The 22,403-nt window shown below is 36.7% G+C and overlaps 1 protein-coding gene across 4 annotated transcripts in view; it reads right to left on the bottom strand.

The window, feature by feature from the left end:
* Positions 1 to 17,419: 17,419 nt before the first annotated feature.
* DCUN1D5 (defective in cullin neddylation 1 domain containing 5) overlaps positions 17,420 to 22,403 on the bottom strand; it is an 80,792-nt gene continuing 75,808 nt past the window's right edge. For all 4 annotated transcript variants that reach the window (XM_070425883.1, XM_070425882.1, XM_070425884.1 and 1 more), the window contains 2 exons: positions 21,496 to 21,598; positions 17,420 to 20,273 (listed from right to left, as the gene is read on the bottom strand). In XM_070425883.1, coding sequence (XP_070281984.1) covers positions 20,218 to 20,273; positions 21,496 to 21,598 — 159 coding nt within the window. In that variant the 3' untranslated portion in view covers positions 17,420 to 20,217. The remainder of the gene's footprint in view (positions 20,274 to 21,495; positions 21,599 to 22,403) is intronic.

Here is a 22,403-nt window from a genome sequence, read left to right as displayed (position 1 = left end):
CTATTGTCATGTTACACATTGTTTATAGCGTTTATTTCATTCTGTCAAATGGATCCTTAGTTGATCTTTCTCTTATCCATCATCACTCAATTGCAAGTTTCTCAAAGGTGAATACAATGACCTATTCATTTTGAATTTTCATAGCACCCAATATAATATGTTCTTAAAATATTCTGAATGAATGAATAAATTATGGATACACTAGACAATTGGCTCCCAAGAGTTCAGCTACTTTTTATTTCCCATCTTCAATTAAGTTCATATCCTCTATTTCAGTGTTGTACATAAGCCAAATGTGTTTGGCGAGAAACCTTCTTAGTATCCAACCAACCATAGTTGTGTGACACTATTATCCAATTCCTGCTTTTTTTTTTAATGTTGTTATTATAGGATTTTCTGTTCTTAACTGGAATCTTATCAAGTCATGTGAAAAATCCTGAGGGGAAAATGACCCAGGATGCAGAGAGAGAAAATATGAGGTAGAATTTTAAAATATTTATGAATAGTATGAACAAATTCTAAATGGTGAAAGGGCTTCTACCCCTTGGGCTGTTACCACTAGGTGGAATCAGAAAAAAACTTAGAGCAGCAGGCTTCTGAACAAGTTGTTTTAAAAGGTGATGAATATAGATTTAAGCAAAAGAAGTAAAGATCTTCTCATCAGGGTAAATGACAAAAGCATACAGATGTAATGAGAAAGCCAAGTGAGGGAGAGGGCTGAAGGGGACAAGTAGAACGTAGGTTAAGTTTTCTTTAAAAAGCCTGAAAATGAATGACTTCATGTTTTAAACTTTATATCATGATTCTTGTGAACATTTCATTTAAAGTGCAACACATTGAGAAAATTAATCCAAAACTAATTCACTAACTAAATGGCACAATCTAAGAAATGTTCTGATACATTCAGAGAAACTTGCTAAATCTTTATTTTTCTGCCTTGTGTTCTTATAAAATCACAGGCCCTAGCCTATTTGGCTCAATAATTAGAGCATTGGAAGGATCCCAGATTCAATTTTAGTCAAGGGCACATATCTGGGTTGCAGGCTCAATCCCAACCCCGGTTAGGGTGTGTGACGGAGGCAACCAATCAATGTGTCTCTCTCACATTGATGTTCCTCTCTCTCTATCTCTCCCCCACCCTTCTACTCTCTCTAAAAATAAAAATTAATGGAAAAGCCCTAACCTGTTTGGCTCAGTGGACAGAGCATCGACCTGCGGACTGAAGGGTCCCAGGTTGATTCCGGTCAAGGGCATGTACCTTGGTTGCGGGCACATCCCCAGTAGGAGGTGTGCAGGAGGCAACTGATCGATGTTTCTCGCTCATCGATGTTTCTAACTCTCTATCCCTTCCCTTCCTCTCTGTAAGAAATCAATAAAATATATTTTTAAAAAATTAATGGAAAAATATTCTCAGGTGAGGATTAACAAAAAAAATAAATAAATTTCATCACAGCATTCTTTTTGGAAGTGGTTTTAGAGCTAACATTTACTGGGTGCTTGCCATATTCTACACACTATTCTATGTGCTCCACACGTGTTTCAGTTAGTTGTTGCAACCATCCTATGAGATAAACCTTATTAACCGCCTTTTTTCATACATAGTCAAGGAAATGAGGCACAGAGAAAATAATTAAAATAATTTAACTGCTTCAAGGTCACACGACAGGTCTGGATTTGAATCAAAGCTGAGTCTGCCTTTCCTAGGCTATGTGGCACCTCTCCTTCAAAGCAATAATGGCAGTAAGACCAACTCTCCCTGTGAGTAGATTCATTTGGTGGGAAGAATTTTATTCTCCAAAAATGGAAGATATAAGGGTCAGGAGAAAAATGAGGTAGGGAAAATAGTTTATACTTTTGAAATATATAATTACTGGAAAGTATTATTAAGTAAAAAGGATACTGCGTGTGGTGATATCAGATAATTCAATATGAGATTTGCCAAGCTCTCACCCTGTAAGGAGGTAGAGGGAATAAAAAGATGCATGAATCATTATTGCCTTAAAGGTGCCTGTAGTCCAAGGCAGAGCAACAATGACAAATAATGAACATGTATCCCAGGCCGACAAGATAAATCCTATTCTTAAGGCGTCAGTACTGTGAGATCATAGCAAGAAAAATGAGCAATCCTGAGTGCATGGTGCAGCGAACTTCAAAGAGGAGCGGGCCTTGGAGCTGAGCTTTGGAGGATGAGCAGGGTTTTCACTAGGTGAAGCAGCAGGGAACACATAGTCTGGGCATGAGCGAAGGGTGGAGATGCCGAAAGTCGAAGAACAGTCAGGTGTGAATACTGCATGAGTGGAGAGCAGTGTGGGACATGTGGCAGGAGAGGCTCTGGAGGGAGGGCCCTCTCTCCTGGTCGTGGAGGGAGGGCCCTGAGTGCCATCACACTGAAGTGTCTAAGCTTAATTTTGTAGGTGATGGGATTTGGCTTGTGTTTTGAGACTTACTGTGAGCTTTTTGAAAGCGAAAACAAGGTCCATGTCTTAATCATGTCTGAATCCTCAGCACCTCATACAAAATCTAGAACACAATACACACACACACACGCACACGCACACGCACACGCACACGCACACACACAAAATGGATGGATGGATGGATGGTTGGATGGATGGGTGGATGGATACATGAAACATACAATAGAAGCCTTAGAAGTAAAAATGACAGCATGTGATACCTAATTGGATAGTTGAGCCTCAGAAGAGAGTCAATTTGACTTGAAGGTTCCTAGCACAGATTATAAGAAATACATACAGATGAGCAGTTTGAAGAGGTGAGAAATATTTTAATAAACCTGGTATCCTTAGGCAAGCTTCTTCTAGGGTTTTGCTCAGGGATAGCAGATGAACCAATGTCCTTGGGCCTACAGGAAGGGGTGGAAAAGGGTAACTTTTTTTTGAAGCTTTCACCTATCCTAACCTCAGGTTTATCCAAGGTAGCCATCCCCGCTTCCCTCTTGACTCACCTCCTTTCTCCTTTAACATTACACCCAACCACTGCTACCCCACAGGCCCACAGGCTTGGAGAAAGAATCAGGCCAGGCAGAAATGTCATTTTAGGTTATATAACTTCTCATTAATCTTATTATACTCTGTTTTTTTCTGGCATTTTGAAAGTTTGCATAGATTACTGTACTCTTTGAAGGCAAAGGACCAAGTACATGAAAAAAAGGTGGAAGGACCTTTGCCCAAGAGAAAGAGTGGAAAGTAATACACCCACAGTAATACTCAGTTAAATTTAACTGTTTACCCAGGGTTACCATTCAAACCGTAAGGAATTTTTGTGAGTTTATTTGAACCAAACTGTCAGCTATTGCCGGGAGACAAAATCTCAACAAATTAAGATAATGCTCCAGAGAATGGCGATTTTTTACCTAGTTTTATCAATTTCCATCAAAAGAGGAAATATAAGTGGAGGAGACGTTACATGAAATCCATTGGTGACAGATTAGGGAGGTGGGAGAAAGTAAAGTAGGAGGGGTAACTCTGGGATTGGATAAAGTGAAACGATAGACACATGCTTCTTTTACTAGACTCTTAGGCACTCTGGTTCTCTTATAAAGACACAGCACTCAAAGAGCTCCCAGATTAATCAGAAAATCCAGGCAAATAAATGAAATTAATAAAGCTTCAGTGGTAGCAGAGAGAAAGCACTTAACATCTGCGGTGTGGTCAGGTCAGTACTAGCTGAGATTCTAAGAGTGTGCCTAGTAGTAGATGAAGTCTCTACATCACATGTTAATTTAATTCTTAAGGCAGAAGTGATATGACTGCATTTTTTTTAACTTTTGAAAAAAATTGATTTCAGAGAGGGACTGTTAGAGAGAGAGAGAGATAGAAACCTCAGTGATAAGAGAGAATCATTGATTGGCTGCTTCCTGGACACCCCGCACTGAGGACTGAGCCCACAACCTGGGCATGTGCCCTAACTGGGAATTGAACCGTGACCTCCAGGTTCATAGGTTGATGCTCAACCACCAAGTCACATCCAGCCGGGTAAAACTGAATTTTTTTTAAAAAAACTGCATTTTAAGACTTCCTTTGCATTGCTTTCTGGGCTGTCTGATTCATGTATTTTTTCTACTAATTGAAGATTCAGAGATTATATCCTGTCATATGACAACTTCCAGATGGGGTTAGCCAATATTCTAAGAGTAAATTCATACATTTCTTAAATAAAAAATAAAAAGCAGCCCTCAAAATAACTCAAATATAAAACATGTTATCATAATGGACAAACTTTCCGAAAAGCTGGCATGTGGATCAAAATTTAATATACTATTAATGGTACCCATGGAATTCCCAGTAAAGACTATTAGTAAAATGTATGACTATATATAAAGAAATGTAGCTACTAATTACAGTACTTTCAGATTAAAATCACATGAAGCCTTTAAGAGAATGACATGTATTTTCCATCCCAGAAAATATCGCTATTTATCAAAAAGCAGGAAATAGCAGAGGATTGTGTGTCCAGTTTCAGTAAACAAGAGATTTCCTGAAGCTAAACAGGAATGCTGATCAATGGCCTCATTGAACTCTACTGCCAGACAACCAGCCTTAAGGCAAACCTGCTTTCTCTTATGACAAAACCTAAACTGTGACTCAAGAGCTAAATGATGAGGGTAAATAAAACCGAGTTCACCATGATTTAGCAGAATATTCTAGCCTTCTGAGGGAAACAGAACTAGCCTTACACAATATTACAAATAATAATTATTCAGAAGGTTTCTCCTTGGATCTTGGTTGATCACCCAGATTGCAGTAAGTCCCCTAGAAAGAAAAGGCTCTCCACCTGAGGACTACCCACTTGTCTGTCCACGGAATTTAAACAAAATGTAATTGCATTTGTTGCAGGGATTTTAGTTTTGTTTAGGTGAAGAGAAATATGTTTCATCTTTTTATAAAAAATAATATAGGGTGAGGGGGGGACACACAAAACTTTACTTAACACTGTATCTATTCAGCTTTGGTCCAAAGAAGGGAAGAATCCAGGTAGAAAAGGAGAGGGATAAAAAATGAGAGAATTAAAGCTAAAAAGGAACCTATTCTCAATAATGCATTTAAGGAAAACTGTTTAACTTGAAAAGATTGAGTTGAGAAAGGAGCAAAAATGGGGAGCAAGGAAGGTGTTAGAGGAGAAATACTTGCACGGATGTACATCTCACAGGGAGGTACACATGGTAATCGGGTAAGGACAGGATGAAGCAAAAGTCTAGAAACAGTAATTAAGCAGAAGGATGTAAATACTTAGGAAATAAGTAGGTGTTAACTATAAATAAGCATGGATGAGTTTCACTAGAATCATGCCATTTTAGTGGATCTAATTTCCTTCTATAACAGGGTTATTAAATCAATACATCAAGGGAATACTTCCATTGATTTGGGATATATCTGACCAACTCTCTCCTAATACTTTTATGAATTAAAAAGCAAAAATTTAAGTTGGATGTTGGCCACAGTAGATGGGTGGGTACACAGTTGAATAACCATACCCAAAGCATATTACTTAACAGATTAATGTCAATCCATTCATCCATTCTTTAATTGGAAACTCTTATTGAGTAGCTACTATGTTAAGCCTTAGAGATTCTAAGAAGATCAAGCTGTGGTCTCACAATCTATGAAAGGAGAAGCAGTTCTATCACAAAAAAAAAAAAAAAAAAAAACCTGCTCAGCAACTATGAGAGTAATCAGTATTAGAGGAAAATCTTTAGTGAGAAGACACAGTGTTCTTTGCAAGCCTTATTTTATTCAACACTTTTACCAGTAATATAGCTAAAGCCAGAAAGGACTTATCACTTTTGTAGATTTCATAAAAAACTTAATAGAGATAATTGTACATTGGTAGATAAAAGTAAGAAATCAAATAAATTGCAATGGTTGGAATGAAGGCCTAAAGCCATGATGAATTAAATATAAATAAATTCAGTGATCTACATTTAGGTTAATATAACCAGATAAATATAGGACCTGGAAGACCCAACTTGACAGCAATTCATGTGAAAGGAATGTGACTCTTAGTCAAACACAAAGTCAACATAACTTAGCTGTAGAATGTAATGGATGAAAACACTCGTGTAATTTGAGGCTGTATTATCAAAGCAGTGCAGCCAAGCCAAGGAGCGTTATGATACTACATTCTGTGCTGGCAAAAATGATTCTGCAGTGTGACATATTAGAGAAGATTCCACAGGAGGCAACCAGGAGGAGTTTTTATATGACACCCATTCATTTTATATTTTTAAAAATATGTAAGGAAATGGAGCACTAGTGTCTACAGAAAAGAAGATGTAATGAGACATTTAATTGTTTTCTTTAATAATAAATATAATGGTTCAATGAAATCCCAGAGAATGAAATGGGAACAACTAACTTTTCTGTTGGGATTTGTTCTTTGCAAAGAACTGTTTATACATTCTAATTTGGTTCTCATTATGACCCTGAGAGTTAGGCCATGGAGGCACAACCAATTGCTATTTTATAGGTGAGGAAAGAGGTTCAGAAAGGTTGGGGCTTGCCTAAAGTGAGCACATTGGGATCCAAATTCCAGTTTTCTAATACCAGACCTGTGCTTTTCACATAATACCATAATGTCCTTCCACCCAGAAGCACATTTCATCTCAGTATAAGGAAAGCTTTTCTAATAATATGGGCCACTGAATTAAAAAACAGACTATCTCACAAATTAATGATCTCCCTTTCCCAGAAAAAGGCAAACAAGGGCTGGAGGACTTTGTGTCTAGGACATTTTGGAGGTGATTTCTTTTTTAAAAAATTTCTTTATTGATTAAGGTATTACATATGTGTCCTTATCCCCCCATTGCTGCCCTCACCCCCCGCCTCTGTTGTCTGTGTCCATTAGTTAGCCTTATATGCATGCATACAAGACCTTTGGTTGATCTCTTTCCCTTACCCCCACCCTCCCTACCTTCCCTCTGAGGTTTGGCCATCAGATCGATGCTTCTCTGTCTCTGGACATGTTTTTGTTCATCAGTTTATGTTGTTCATTATATTCCATAAATGAGTGAAATCATGCATATTTATCTTTCTCTAACTGGCTTATTTCACTTAGCATAATGCTCTCCAGTTCCATCCATGCTGTTGCAAATGGTAAGAGTTCCTTCTTTTTTACAGCAGCATAGCATTCCATTGTGTAGATGTACCACAGTTTTTTAATCCACTCATCTGCTGATGGACACTTAGGCTGTTTCCAGATCTTAACTATGGTAAATTGTGCTGCTATGAACATGGGGGTGCATATATCCTTTCTGATTGGTGTTTCTAGTTTCTTGGGATATATTCCTAGAAGTGGGATGACTGGGTCAAATGGGAGTTCCATTTTTAGTTTTTTGAGGAAACTCCATACTGTTCTCCACAGTGGCCATTCCCACCAGCAGTGCATGAGGGTTCCTTTTTCTCTGGATCAGATCCTCGCCAGCACCTGTTGTTTGCTGATTTGTTGATGATAGCCATTCTGACAGGTGTGAGATGGTACTGCATTGTCATTTTGATTTACATCTCTCGGATAATTAGTGACTTTGAGCATGTTTTCATTTATAGGTGCTGGAGGCTGAAGCAAACAACAGTTAACATTGGAAGGCGAATGGACTTTGATATTCAGCAGAGATGAATCAGCTGTGACTGCAATGGCTTGAGGAGATTTCTCGACCTGATAATCTTTACATTGTATACCAAACTTTACCTTTGATCTGCCTGTATACATTGCTAAAGGGAAAATGTGTATTCAAGTAAATAAAAAGCAGACCAGGCCAGAAGTGTGTGCCTCTTCAGGAAAGAGGTCTCCACCTGGCCCCCAATGCCTTCTATATTCATATTTCTTGTATAGCATTTCATTTGTGCGTTGGCCCCTCCTTCAGATCCTGAACCTAGCCCCAAAAGCCATAGCACATAAGGGAGGTAGTTCCCTAAATCCACTCCAATAAATATTTACCATGGGGAAAGAAAAGAAGGAAAGAAGGAGGAAATGAAGGAAGGAGAAAAGGAAGGAAGGAGAAATGGAAGGATCATACCTCAACATAATAAAAGCCACATATGACAGGCCTACAGCCAACATCATACTCAATGGACAAAAACTAACACCATTTCCCCTAAGAACAGGAACAAGACAAGGATGCCCATTCTCACCACTCCTGTTCAACATAGTCCTGGAAGTATTAGCCATTGCAATTAGACAAGAAGAAGGAATAAAAGGCATCCAAATTGGAAAAGAGGAAGTAAAACTGTCCTTATTTGCAGATGACATGATATTATACATACAAAACCCTAGAGACTCCATCAAAAAACTACTAGACTTAATACATGAATTTGGCAAAGTAGCAGGATACAAAATTAATGCCAAGAAATCTGAGGCATTTCTATACACCAATAGTGAACTTTCAGAAAGAGAGATTATAAAAACAATCCCATTTACCATCGCACCAAAAAAATTAATATACCTAGGATGAAACTTAACTAAAGAGGTAAAAGACCTCTACTCAGAAAACTACAGGACGTTGAAAAAAGAGATAGAGGAAGACATAAACCGATGGAAGAACATACCGTGTTCATGGATTGGTAGAATCAACATCATTAAAATGTCCATACTACCCAAAGCAATCTATAAATTCAACGCACTTCCCATTAAAATACCAATGGCATACTTCACAGATCTAGAACAAACTCTCCAAAAATTCATCTGGAATAAAAAAAGACCCCGAAGAGCTGCAGCAATCCTGAGAAAGAACAAAGTAGGTGGGATCTCAATACCAGATATTAAGCTGTATTACAAAGCCACTGTTCTCAAAACTGCCTGGTACTGGCACAAGAACAGACATATAGATCAATGGAATAGGATAGAGACCCCAGAAATCGGCCTGAACCAATATGCTCAATTAATATTTGACAAAGGAGGCAAGAACATACAATGGAGCCAAGATAGTCTCTTCAATAAATGGTGTTGGGAAAATTGGACAGATATATGCAAGAAAATGAAACTAGACCACCAACTTACACCATACACAAAAATAAACTCAAAATGGATAAAGGACTTAAATGTACGACAGGAAACCATAAAAATTCTAGAAGAATCCAAAGGCAACAAAATCTCAGACATATGCCAAAGCAATTTCTTCACTGATACAGCTCCTAGGGCAGTTGAAACTAAAGAGAAAATGAACAAATGGGACTACATCAAAATAAAAAGCCTCTGCACAGCAAAAGAAACCATCAACAAAACAACAAGAAAACCCACTGTGTGGGAAAACATATTTGCCAACGTCATATCTGATAAGGGCCTAATCTCCAAAATTTATAGGGAACTCATACAACTTAACAAAAAGAAGATAAACAATCCAATCAAAAAATGGGCAAAGGATCTAAATAGACACCTTTCAAAAGAGGACATTCAGAAAGCCAAGAGACATATGAAAACATGCTCAAAGTCACTAATCATCCGAGAGATGCAAATCAAAACAACAATGAGGTACCATCTCACACCTGTCAGAATGGCCATCATCAACAAATCAACAAACGACAAGTGCTGGAGAGGATGTGGAGAAAAAGGAACCCTCCTGCACTGCTGGTGGGAATGCAGACTGGTGCAGCCACTATGGAAGACAGTATGGAGTTTCCTCAAAAAACTGGAAATGGAACTCCCATTTGACCCTGTGATCCCACTTCTAGGAATATATCCCAAGAAACCAGAAACACCAATCAGAAAGGATATATGCACCCAGATGTTCATAGCAGCACAATTCACCATAGCTAAGATCTGGAAACAGCCTAAGTGCCCATCAGTAGATGAATGAATTAGAAAACTGTGGTACATCTACACAATGGAATACTATGCTGCTGTAAAAAAGAAGGAACTCTTACAATTTGCAACGGCATGGATGGAACTGGAGAGCATTATGCTTAGTGAAATAAGCCAGTCAATGAAGGAAAAATACCACATGATCTCACTCATTCATGGATAATAGAGACCATTATAAACTTTTGAACAATAATAGATACAGAGGCAGAGCTGCCTCAAACAGACTGTCAAACTGCAGTGGGAAGGCCGGGGAGGGTTGGGGGGCAGGAAGGAGGGGTGTAAGAGATCAATTGAAGGACTTGTATGCATGCATATGAGCATAACCAATGGACATAAGACACTGGGGGGTAAGGGAAGCCGGGGTATTATCAAGGGTGAGGAAAAAAAAGGACACATATGTAATACCCTTTGTAATGCTTTAAGCAATTAAAAAAAACAAAAACAAAAACAAAAAAATAAATAAAATAAAAATTAAAAAAACCAAAAAAAAAAAAAAAGAAATCTTTGTATGAGGTCAAATTGACCCACTTTTAAAGACAGTTATAGCAGCTAATGTTATTGAGCAATTATTATTTAGCGCAAGTGCACTCTAAATTGATCACCTCACTTATATTTAATATCCTTTTAAAGAACCATTTCATTATACTTCTCCATAGTAATAGAGTGAATAAAACAAATCAGTTTACATAATTGACATTAGAGACTAATTTCCTAAGAGATCTGCAATTCTAAATGTGATTTAGTGAACCACTCTTTTGCCATCTGTTTGAATTTACTATGTAAGAACACTTAACGAACACAAATCCATCCTAAAAAGCCCAATTGATGTTTTTCCAGACTGCAGTGTAGCTATTATTTACTGCATACATTATTTCATGTTGTTCTCAATCTTACGATGTAAGGACAATTGTTCTCATGTTATAGATAAGGAAACTAAAGAACTATCACGTAGAAGTAGAGACCCTAAAATGACTAAGGAAACAGAAGAACCATGTGCAGGCAAACTTTCGAGGTGAAGTGGGGGAAAAAAGAAGGGCGCCTTCATTCCAGAAAGCTCCCTTTCACCTCAAACTTCTCAAATTGCTACAAGCAAGACAGGAAAGGTGTCCGTCTTCTACACTCATCTTTCTTCTCCACTTCAGTGACCAGAAAAGGTAGATCACCCAACATTTCCGGATGCTAACAGGTTATCTCTACTAAGTGCTCTTAACTGTGGGGTGTAAAGACTATTGAAAAGAGCAGTGGGAATGAAGATGGACAGTTGTAATTATCTCCATAACCATTTTTAAATTATTGTAAACTTTTTAAATGTTTTCATGTTTGTTAGTAGAAGAAATTTCCTGCAAGGGAAAAAGTGTAAAAAGATGTTTGCAAAGGCCCCAATTCCCTAGCTATGTAATTACATTTTTCCTTTTTTTCTTTTTCAGTCATTTATTCATACACTATAAACTAACTTAAGTACCAGGTACTGTGATAGGCACTTAGAGGTACCAAAGTTATGAGTTAGGATTTCTAATATTGATGGAACAAAAGACATTTAAATAGATATAGCACAAAATATTAAGTGCTGTAAGGTACTATACCAAAGCTTATATTTTACTCATTTTTGTAGCCCAATTCTTATTGTAATTGACAGTTCAAAGTTAACAACCCAATACATTTCCTAAATAAGTGTTTTCATGTCTAAGATTTCTTCTGACAGGCTTCAAATGTTCTTATGTGCAAATCTCTGTATCAGATCTTAATATAATTATAGTGTTACACTTGAGTTTCCCTGGACTTCATATGCAAGTGTATATTAATATCAACCACCAGTTCTAGAGACTAGTATACTAAAGTCAACCATCAGCCTTATTTTATGCTTGCCTTGCAATAGGAAAATAGAATAGAAAACTTGTCACTTGACAAACAAGTGTATTCATTAATTGGGATTAAATATAGGTGCTGTTTGGCTATAAATCCATTCACTGCTCTTGCTTCTAGAAGCAAGCCTGCCCTCTAGTGCTAAAACTGTCTAATGGAACCAGAATAGCAATTTCCAACTACTAAAAAAAAAAGACCTAGCACTTCAGATATATTTTTGCCACCTCTTTAATTTACTTAAAAAATTATTTTTATTGTTGAAAGTATTTGAAATCTACCCTCCCCCCCCCCCCCCCGACTCTCTCCAACCAGCACCCGTCCCCCTGCCCAAGGCCTTCATCACAATATTGTCTATGGGTTATGCATATATGCATATCAGATATATTCTTAATGTATGATCTCAAAACCAAATGGCATTCTACCTTTAAATTTGCCATATGCTTATATTATCAATCTTGTTTTTTAAAAGCAATCATAACATTATAGAAAACAATTTTTTGTAGAGAATGTTAAATTGCATTTGTTCTTGAAAAACCACATTAGTCCTAAATTATACTAATAATATATCTTCAATTTAGTTCTATTTCCTGACTTAAAACAGGGCTATACACCGATGACTTACACACACACACATACACACCCATCTCCCCTGAATCCAGACTCAAATATATCCAACTGCATACTCTACATTTCCTTTGGGACATCTAATAGGCCTATTTACCATACCTGTCCAAAACTAAGTTTTCAATCTTCACCCCACAAACCTGCTCCATTGAGTCTTCCTCATCTTAATCAATGCCACCTCTTTCTTGGAGTTCAAACCAAAAAATCTTGGAATCATCCTTGATCCTTCTTTCTCATGCCCCACATCCAATCCATCAGCATATACATGCGGTTCTTTGGCCCCTTGAGTGTGGCTCTTCCACAAAATACCACGTGCAGGCACACACGAACATTGCAATTGAAACTTCGTGGCCCATGCGCAGAAGTCGGTTTTCGGCCTGGGCGAGTCTATTTTGAAGAAGTGGCGTTAGAAGAAGTGGGGGTACGTTCGCTGAGGTCGACCCCTCAGATTGAGGACATTTTTAGCAAAGGCCAGCTTAGGAGTACCTTAATTAAGTTAATAACAATGTACCAATCTATATAGTTTAAGTTTAAAAAATTTGGCTCTCAAGAGAAATTTCAATCGTTGTACTGTTGATATTTGGCTCTGTTGACTGAGTTTGCTGATCACTGGCATATACTATTGGCTCTATCAAAATACATTGAGAATATTACTACCCATTTCAATTGCCCTCAGCCTCACTCAACAATACCATTTCTCATCTGGACCACTGTGCTACCCTAATAATACTATCCACGTCTAGCCCTGCTTTGCTCAGAACCCTGACAGCTCTCCACCTCACTCAATGAAAGTTTGTCTTTAGAAAGGCCTACAATGCCCTATATAATTACCTACAAACAGGCACAATCATTATCCCTTATCTCTCTAACCTTACTTTCTAATTCTGGCAATATTCTTGTTCATTATAGTCATAATGACTGCCTCGCTGTTTCTTGAGAACACCAAGCACATTACTAATTTAGGGCCCTAGCATGTAATAGTCCTTCTGCCTACAAAGCTCTTCTCGCAGATATGCATATGGCTATTTGTTCACTTCATCAGATCTCTGCTCTATGTCACTTTATCAGTGTTCACTCTACTTAAAATAGCAACACCACACCCCAGACCCTTTCTGACTTTTCTTAATAATGATGTTACCTCCCTGACTGGTTTGGCTCAGTGGATAGAGTGTTGACCTGCAGACTCAAGGGTCCCAGGTTCGATTCCAGTCAAGGGCATGTACCTTGGTTGCGGGCACATACCCAGTGGGGAGTGTGCAAGAGGCAGCTGATCGATGTTTCTCTCTCATAGATGTTTCTAACTCTCTATCTCTCTCCCTTCCTCTCTGTAAAAAATCAATAAAATATATATTTTTAAAAAATAACCATGTTACCATATGATAAACTATGTATTTTACTTATCAAAATGAAAATCCATAAGGATTAGAAGTAATTACCTATTCTGTGCCCTATATACTCAGACCTATAACACTTCCTGGCATATAATACATGCTTGAGATTTATTGAAATATTTCATCCAAGAGGAATAAGTCTGATTATAAAGATAAGTGGTAGGATAAAACAGGAAATGCAAGACATTTCAGTTTATATAAAAAGTTTTGTTGAAAAAAGAGAATTTTAGCTATTGTTTTTATTCAAATATCGAGGTGTATTCATTTAACATTTACTAGGTGTTGTAGATACAGTTCTGTTTGAACTTCCTAACAAGTCTGGTAGGTATCACTATTTTACAGTTGATGAAACTGAAAATGACAGCAGTCAAGTAACATATCGGAAAGTCACATAGCAAGGATGCTGCAAAAAAGAAACCACTTCAGGTTTCTCTGATATTACTCCTATAAACTCTCAATATTCAAAGTAGTTTCAAGGAATGATATAAATCCAAAATAGGTAAGAGTTCTACATCTGTAGATAAAAAATATTATCTATGAATTTGCTATAAGCCATTTCATTTGTATGATAGGAAAATGCAGGTAAAGCACTAAGTAAATAAACGTCATTTAATTCAATATTCACAAAATTTAATTTTCTAAGTTTAATAAGTTAAAATACTATATCTCAAATAACAAATTGTTCAAGTAGGTATTAGTCTTCTTTCTTTCATGGTTCAAATGCAATTGGTAACAATAATACAAAAGCAAATTTTCTTCTCACCTTAAAAAATTTAGCCACAATCTATTTTTTACATGGAAAAGTAAGTTATGGGTAATAATCAGTAATAGTTAATGTACACACACACACACACACACACACGAGTTATAGGTAAATCTGGCTTGGCTTATTTTTATTAGCTTTTAAAAATAATTATAAGATGGTTATTGAATATTTCATAATGTCCACTTTAACTTTTATATTTTTAAATATATTTTTATTGATTTCAGAGAGGGAGAGGGAGAGATAGAAACATCAATGATGAGAATAATTGATCAGCTGCCTCGTACACGCCTTCAACTGGGGTCCAAGCCTGCAACCCAGGCATGTGCCCTGCGAATTGAACTGTGACCTCCTGGTTCACAGGTGGATGCACAACCAGAGCCACACCGGCTGGGCTCCACTTTATCTTAATACTTAGAACAATCCATGAAGTATATAAAACAATTTTCATATTTTAAAGCTGTGAAAGCCAAAATGCAGGATAAAACTTCTTTAAAATGAAAGAAGTTTTTTTTTTTTGGGGGGGGGGGGTGAGACTAAAAAATGTTTAGTAAAACTATTTTATTATAATTCAACCATTTATGGACCATATTTCCATAAAATACAGCAAAACTGCAATAATACTGGCATCGTAAAACAAGATTCTATATTCATGTTAAAATCTAACACTATTATTATAAAGGGCTCTAATAAATTGTAAACAAATTACACAAAAGTCTAAAAAATGGAGTGTGTGCCATCTCAGAGCACAGTCTGTACCTTTACCCCTCTACTCCTCCCCCCCCCCGGCATGTTCTTTGCCTTTCTTTCACTTGAGCTCCAAGGGCCCTTCTTTTGCCTCTGCAACTTGTTTCCTGAGTCCATGCAGCCCCCGCAGGTTCACTTGTTCCACAGGCTCACTACTTCTACCCCTGTGACTTCCTAAAATAGACTTTTGCTTGCATTTGAAAAAAAAAGGCCAAACCAGTAACAACTAGAAAAGGAACAAAGGAAGCACTATCTATATAGGATACTAAAGATTATAGGTGGCGATAGCAAATGTATGATTTTTATTCAGATTGGCAACTGGAGCTCAGCCAGTGTAGCTCAGTGGTTGAGCGACCACCTAACAGAACACATGCTTGGGTTTCTGGGCTCTATCCACAGTCGGGGGCTGGCTGGAGGCAGCCAATCAATGTTTCTCTCTCATCATTGATGTTTTCTTTCTCTCTCCCCATTCCCTTCCTCTCTGAAATCAATAAAAATGTGTGTGTGTGTATAGATAGATAGATATAGATATATAGATAGATATAGATATAGTGTTTGGAAAAAGATAAATTGTGCTTTAAAAACTTAAAGATTTGTTCTAGTAGAAGTAAAAGTTCACAGGAACAATTAATGAGTGAATTAGTGATAATTCACCTAAGGCTTGGGCAGAAATTCACCGTTCTACAATCTATAATGTATGTAAATTTACCATAATTAGACTGCCTTTTTGGTTTCCACAGTACTATTCAGAGGTAACTAGGTCTTGTTAAGCAAAAAGAATATCTTAATCTTTTTTGTCTGGTAGTTACCAAATATTTATGAAAGTAATAAGACTACATTCATTTAAAAATTATATGATCTAGAATATTTAATAACTCAGACTAGCCTTTCCTATTAAGGAAATCAATGAGATTTTGCTGTTATTTCTCTTTTCCCCTGAAGAGAAAATGAATCCTTCTTGGAAATGTTTCCTTGTAATAATTCCCAGTATCACTCAAGAAGTAACACTTCCTCAAGAAGGGAGAAGTACTCTTTAAGAATAAGAATTCTGCTATAGAAATAAGATTAAGATATTATTTTGCCTTTCTCTTAGTCTAACAAAATGCACTTAAATCATTAAAATGTGCCCAATTTATATGATGTTTTAGACATTTGGTAAGCACATGGTGTGCTATAAAATTTTAGCCTATAGGAGCTTTAAAAGCCCCCCAAAAACTTTTATCAGAATATGAAATATCACAAGAGTTTTAAGTACACTTCTACAAGACTAAGTAAAATTAAGTGAACATTCTACTTCCTTCTCAAGCAGAGCACATAATTCCAATAAATCCTTTCATAATTTTACATTAACCATTAGGCAGAAAGAACACGTTCTGTTGAATTCATAGTTCAAACTAAATGTTTGATTGCTAATACTCTTCATGTTCTGAATCCAAGCTATCTAATAATAGGGTAATATGAAAATTGGCCGGGACGCCCTCACATAATGGCCAATCAGGAGGCTGCGTGCTCAGGAGGCTGCGTGCTCAGCAGGAGCGGATAGGCAAGTGGGTGGGCCACCTGTGCCGGCCCAGGGACATGAGGTTCACATCCCTACCCCCGGCAACAGGCCCCAGGATGTGAGGCTCACATCCTCGCCTCCAGCAATGGACCCGGGACGTGAGGCTCATGCCCCTGCCCCCGGCAAAGGGCAAATAGCAATATTAAAATATTTCCTCTAGTTAATTCCCTTTTAACGTGCATGGATTTTGTGCACTGGGCCACTAGTCTATAATAATAAATGCGTAATACGCTAATTAGATCGGACATCCTTCTAGACGTCCTTCCAGACGAAGCCGGGGCTGCGAGGGAAGCCCAGGTCCCAGGTGCCAGAAGGAAGCCGGGGGAAGGAAAGCCTACTCTTCCACAAATTTCGTGCATCAGGCCTCTAGTGCTACATAATTTGTATGCTTTAAGAACTCTAGTTATCTTTAAATTCCTTCTTCCTCCCCTCACCGCACAAATTGATGACAAATTTGTTGAAGATCAATTTTTGGTTTACTAGATGAAAAGGCATTTGCGCTTAAAAGAAATAATCCTCTTAGTCAATCTAACATCCCACGGAAGGCCCTCAAATTTCAGTTCAAGAAACACTAATCCAGAGTATTTCAGAGTAAAACCCAAATCGATAAACTCTATCTGTACATTATACACAAAAATACTGCTAATGTCAAAAATGTTTTATCAAGAATTTTACTGACAGCATTTAAAAAAACAAGAAATCATTAGACAATGAAAGACAAACATTGTAACACAGAGACAGGTCAGCACACGATACACCATTTTTTAATGTCCGATTCAGGACATTAACACTATGTTACCTGTATTCCTCGCAACAACTTCTCTATCCTCTCACAGTTGAGAATCAACACCTGGTTCTACTTTCTTCAAGTAGTATTATTACATTTAAATGCTATTCTATAAGAAGCAAGTCGTTTCCATTATAAGCACCATTGAGTATTTCATCCCATACACAGGAAATAATCCTGCAAATTTTACAAGAGGATTCCTCGGAAGGCACTTAAAGCTAACTAATTAAAGAACCACAATATTTAGACCTCTTTTTTATAATGCAGGTTCCTTAACACTGTCCTCATGTTTCCCAATAGATCAAATGCTGTTCAAATGTAAATTAAGAAAGTTAAGACAAGAAGGGACAGCCTACAGCCTGACTGATACACGAGGCAGAGTAAATTTGCCTCCAAAGTAAGTGAATGTTATGACTCTAAGGAGGTAAGAGAACTAGAAGGAGAAGAAAGTAAAGCAGGCATGGCCTGGGTAGGATCGGGCTCTTGACTTACGGGAACAAAGTTTCATTTTAGTTTTCAGATTCAAAAAGTCTTAAAGGTATCTTTGGATAAGTCAGCAAAGTAAACAGTTTCATATATATGCATCTTTTTAATGTAATCTATAACTCTTAAGTGTTTCTTTACTCAAAGAGTGAAAATGACAAAGACATTACCATTAATTAGTTCGGGCTATAAAATGACAACCGGTATGATTTCACTTAAATTATATATTTTGGAACTCGGCAAAAATGGGCAATATTCTTCAAGTTCAGCAATTGTGCCTTGGAGTCAAATGATAAAAACTCAAATGTCCAACAATCTAAATTATTTACTTATAATAAACCTGGTATTAAAACATCACTTGTTAAATCATAATACTGTTGGTATGTTCAGTTCTAGTGTGTGATTCTAATACTTAAAAAATTGTTTTCCAGCCCTGCTGGTGTGGCTCAGTCGATTTGGTACATGGTACATCCCATGTACCAAAAGGTTGCCAGTTCAATTCCCGGCCAGGGCACATGCCCAAGTTGCAGCCTCAATCCTGGGTAGGGGGTGTGCAGGAGGCAGCTGATTGATGTTTCACTCTCACATCAGTGTTTCACTTTCTCTTTCCCTTTCTCTCTCTCTCTCTAAAAAAAAAAAACTAATAATAATAATCAATTTTTTTATTGTTTTCCACTATTATTACATCAGTGTTTGACCAAGTAATTTCATGAAGAAGTAAAACAGCAGTTTCTCCCAGCTTATTAACAAAAACACAAACCAACCATAAAAACCTTTAAAATGCTATTATTTTCTCTTAAGGAATCAATACTAAAAGTCACTCATTAAATAAATTCACCACCAAAAATAAACCTTCAGCTTAAATCCCAATAGAAATGGCCTTATGAAAAAATATTGTTTACTCTCTCCACTCATACAAAGAAATTAGAAATGTTATTGAAGTTGTGACTGAATTGTGAATGTGAACAATTTTCATATCACTGAGCTATTGGATGGTTTGAAATGGAATGCACCTCTGTTCTGCTACTAGTACAAAACAATGCCTTTTATGTGAATTGGAAAAGACTGTCCTTTTGTCAAGATACTTTATTGCCAAAAGTCAGAAAACTGATTATTAGCAATACTGTGGCTGTACTAATGTAAATGGCATCCTTGAGTTGTGCACAATTATGTTCTCTCATAATTCCTTACTCTGTTATCTTCTTTTCCTATATATATCTTCATTAAGTCTACAACATCAGAACTTCGGTTCTCTTAAAGAGAAACAGAAAGGGTCCTCAATACAACTCCCAATAACATAAAATGACAGTTAAAGAGATCATACATATGCCATTAATAGCAACAATAATGATAACACTTAAATATTGATCTTAATTCTCTCATAAGGCTATCTCATTTGTCTGATTCTGAGACCATTAATATATGAGCCTTGCTCTTTCAAATATAAATGGTACTTTTAAACTGACAGAATACAGAAAACTTAAAATTCACATTAAGAATAGACAGGCAATGCTGATACGCTTATTGACAATACTAGCTAATGGTTGGAAAACAAAATAACCAGACATCATCTTTCCAATTCCAAACTTTTCAGATAAAGTATGTGCATAGGACCATGGCAGCTTTCACAGAAAACGAGAGCTGAAAGTTGGAGCACTTCCAATATCCAAAAACATATTAGCTGCATCAGAAAATCATTATCCCAGAAGTCAAGGCCAAGAAATATTCTTCTTAATTGTGCAGAGAGGAATACATTAAGCCGTACCATCAGATTACATCACCAAATATTAAGGTTATTTAAAATCTTTATAATTCAACAAATTCATGGTGAATAGAACCTCTAAATTTCAAGAATTAAAATTTACAAAAATAAATACCACTCTGACACTCAAGGGACATCTTCATTTTAAGGCCTTTATCACAAATCTGAATCTTTATTGTTCTGAAATAAATGTTATCAACATAACTCAAAACAAAAACTCCAATATTCAGTCTTAGAAGAGGTGTGGCACAAGGCCCATCACATGTAACAAGAAAACTTCCTTTAAAAAAAAAAAAAAGAAAAAAATACTATGAGAAGTCTTTCATATGAATAAAAATGCACCCTTGGAGTTTTTTCCTCAGCTCATTAGCTTGTATGCACGTAGGAATCAAAAGGTTTGCATTTTCTTCACAATAGTTCTTGCTATGATATTTGACGGACTTTTTGCCACTCAACAAATTCATCAAGAAGAACAGGCCCTAGAAATAAAGGGACATTTTCTGTTAGAATTCAGTGAACTCTTCTCTCTAACTATAAAACAAACTCCCCACAAGCTCTGTGACAACAAGGAACTGATCCTTCCCTTTTTCAAGTGTTTTGCTTCCAACTGCCCTCTTCTACTTAGTGCTGCCTTAGCTTTTTCTTTTTTTACATACGGGACTTTTTTCACAATTGGTATCTGTAGCACTTCCTTCTCAAGGATTGTGTTTCATGAACTCTACAATAACTAAATCAATGTTAACCTCGCCCTTTTTCCAACTGCCCATAGAATTTGCCATTAAATTACTTAAAAATCTGAAAAGTGTTAAATGTAGTATTTCTATGCTACCTCACCAAAAGTATATAAGCTTGTTGAAGGGGTAACCATAATACAGATTTATATGGTTCCAATAATAGGACCTAGTAAAAATCTGCATACAAATTAAGTGCCTAATAAATACCCGATCTAAGAACTATTCTAAAAAGACATTTTTATAATACAGGGGGTTCAAACTCATTTACCTTTAAAAGCCAACCAGGGAGGCAAAGTAAGCAAGCTCAGTGTTTACTTTATTAAATGTAGCAAAACTCACTGCCACAAAGAAACATGATTGCCCTATTTTTCTGAAAATGCACAACCCTATGGTAGTCTCTATTTTTCTCATGCTTTGAAAGACTGTAAGATAAATAGCAAACAAACACAATCATAAATGGCAACTGAAAAGCACCCTAGTTGTTGGCATAGCAAGAAAACTGGAAAGCAAGTCCAACATAAGCCACTACTTGGCTCTAGCTACTAATTCTTATGAAAGTTTTGTCAGATTTTAGAAAAAGCTTTCAAGTAAGTATCATAAGGTTTTTCTATTATAGCTGATGTTTCTTTTCCTAGTTTTTTAAATCACGACTGTACTTTTCTTCCATAGAAAAATGCCAGGAAAGGCAGAAATGAAGCAGAATTTTAGCTTCTAGATACAAAAATTGTAACTTAAATTAAGCTTTATAATGCTGTTACTGAGAAATTAAAAATATTTCATTTATCAGCATAGATTTTGTAATACTGCTCAATCTAAGCTCTCTGCCTACCTTCTACACCTGCCTCCTCCCACATGATTAAATACTAAAAATTACTGCTACAAAGTTAAAATCATTTATGGTAATGCTATACAAATGCGTATTCTCATTTAGTTTAAAAATTTTATTTTCACAGGAAAACATACTTACAAGCACCATCTTCGTCATAGTTACTAAGATCAGCATGGACTGTTCTGCTGAATTCTAATACATTGTACCACTGATCTTTATTCATAACACGATACTTTGATTGCTGAAGAAAATGATATAAATATTTGGATTATAGAACATGCATTATTTATTAGGGCTTGACTTCAATAAATCTAGTTATATTTTATAATTTGGTTTTTCTAAAACATTTATTGTTCTTTTAAATTGTGTTTTTAAATCCTCAGGGGCCTGGCCTGTGTTGCTAGGTGGTTAGAGCATCGGCCTGAGCATCACAGAATTACAGGTTTGATTTCCAGTCAAGGGCACGTACCTGGGTTGCAGGTTTGATCCCTGACCCCAGTCAGGCATGTGCAGGAGGTAGCCAATCAATGTGTCCCTCTCACTTCGATGTTTTCTTTTCTCTCTCTCCCCTTCATTCTTCCCTCCCTCCCTCCCACTCTCTATAAAAATCAATGGAAAAAATATCCTTGGGTGAGGGTTTACAAAAAAAAAAAGAGCACCAACTTATTTTTTCCTTATTTTTCTTTCATTTTTCAAGAATAAAAGCACATCAGGGTACTATTTTTTATCTATGCATATACTTGTGTAACCACAAATGAGATCAAGGTATACAACATTCTCTACAACCAGTAAGTTCCCTTGTGTGACTTTTCCCAGTAACTCATTTCTTTGCATGAGATTTATTGTTTAGCCACATTCTGAAATTGGCATCTTTGGAGACATTGGAAAGACTAAGGCATGGGTTCAAATCTCACTTCTGCCACTTGTAAGTGACCTTAGGAAGTTATGTATCAATAGGAGCCATCTCCTCATTTGTTAATGGGGATAAAATATAATTCAAAATGGTATTATAAAGATTTTAAAAGAGCCCTCGCCGGTGTGGCTCA

The sequence above is a fragment of the Myotis yumanensis genome, unplaced genomic scaffold (genome assembly GCF_028538775.1).
Source record: "Myotis yumanensis isolate MYYU_CA2020_CCGP unplaced genomic scaffold, mMyoYum1.0.hap1 SCAF_10, whole genome shotgun sequence".
Classification (NCBI taxonomy): Eukaryota; Metazoa; Chordata; class Mammalia; order Chiroptera; family Vespertilionidae; genus Myotis; species Myotis yumanensis.
Note: the sequence above shows the minus strand (reverse complement) of the source record. Positions and strands in the feature narration are given on the sequence as shown.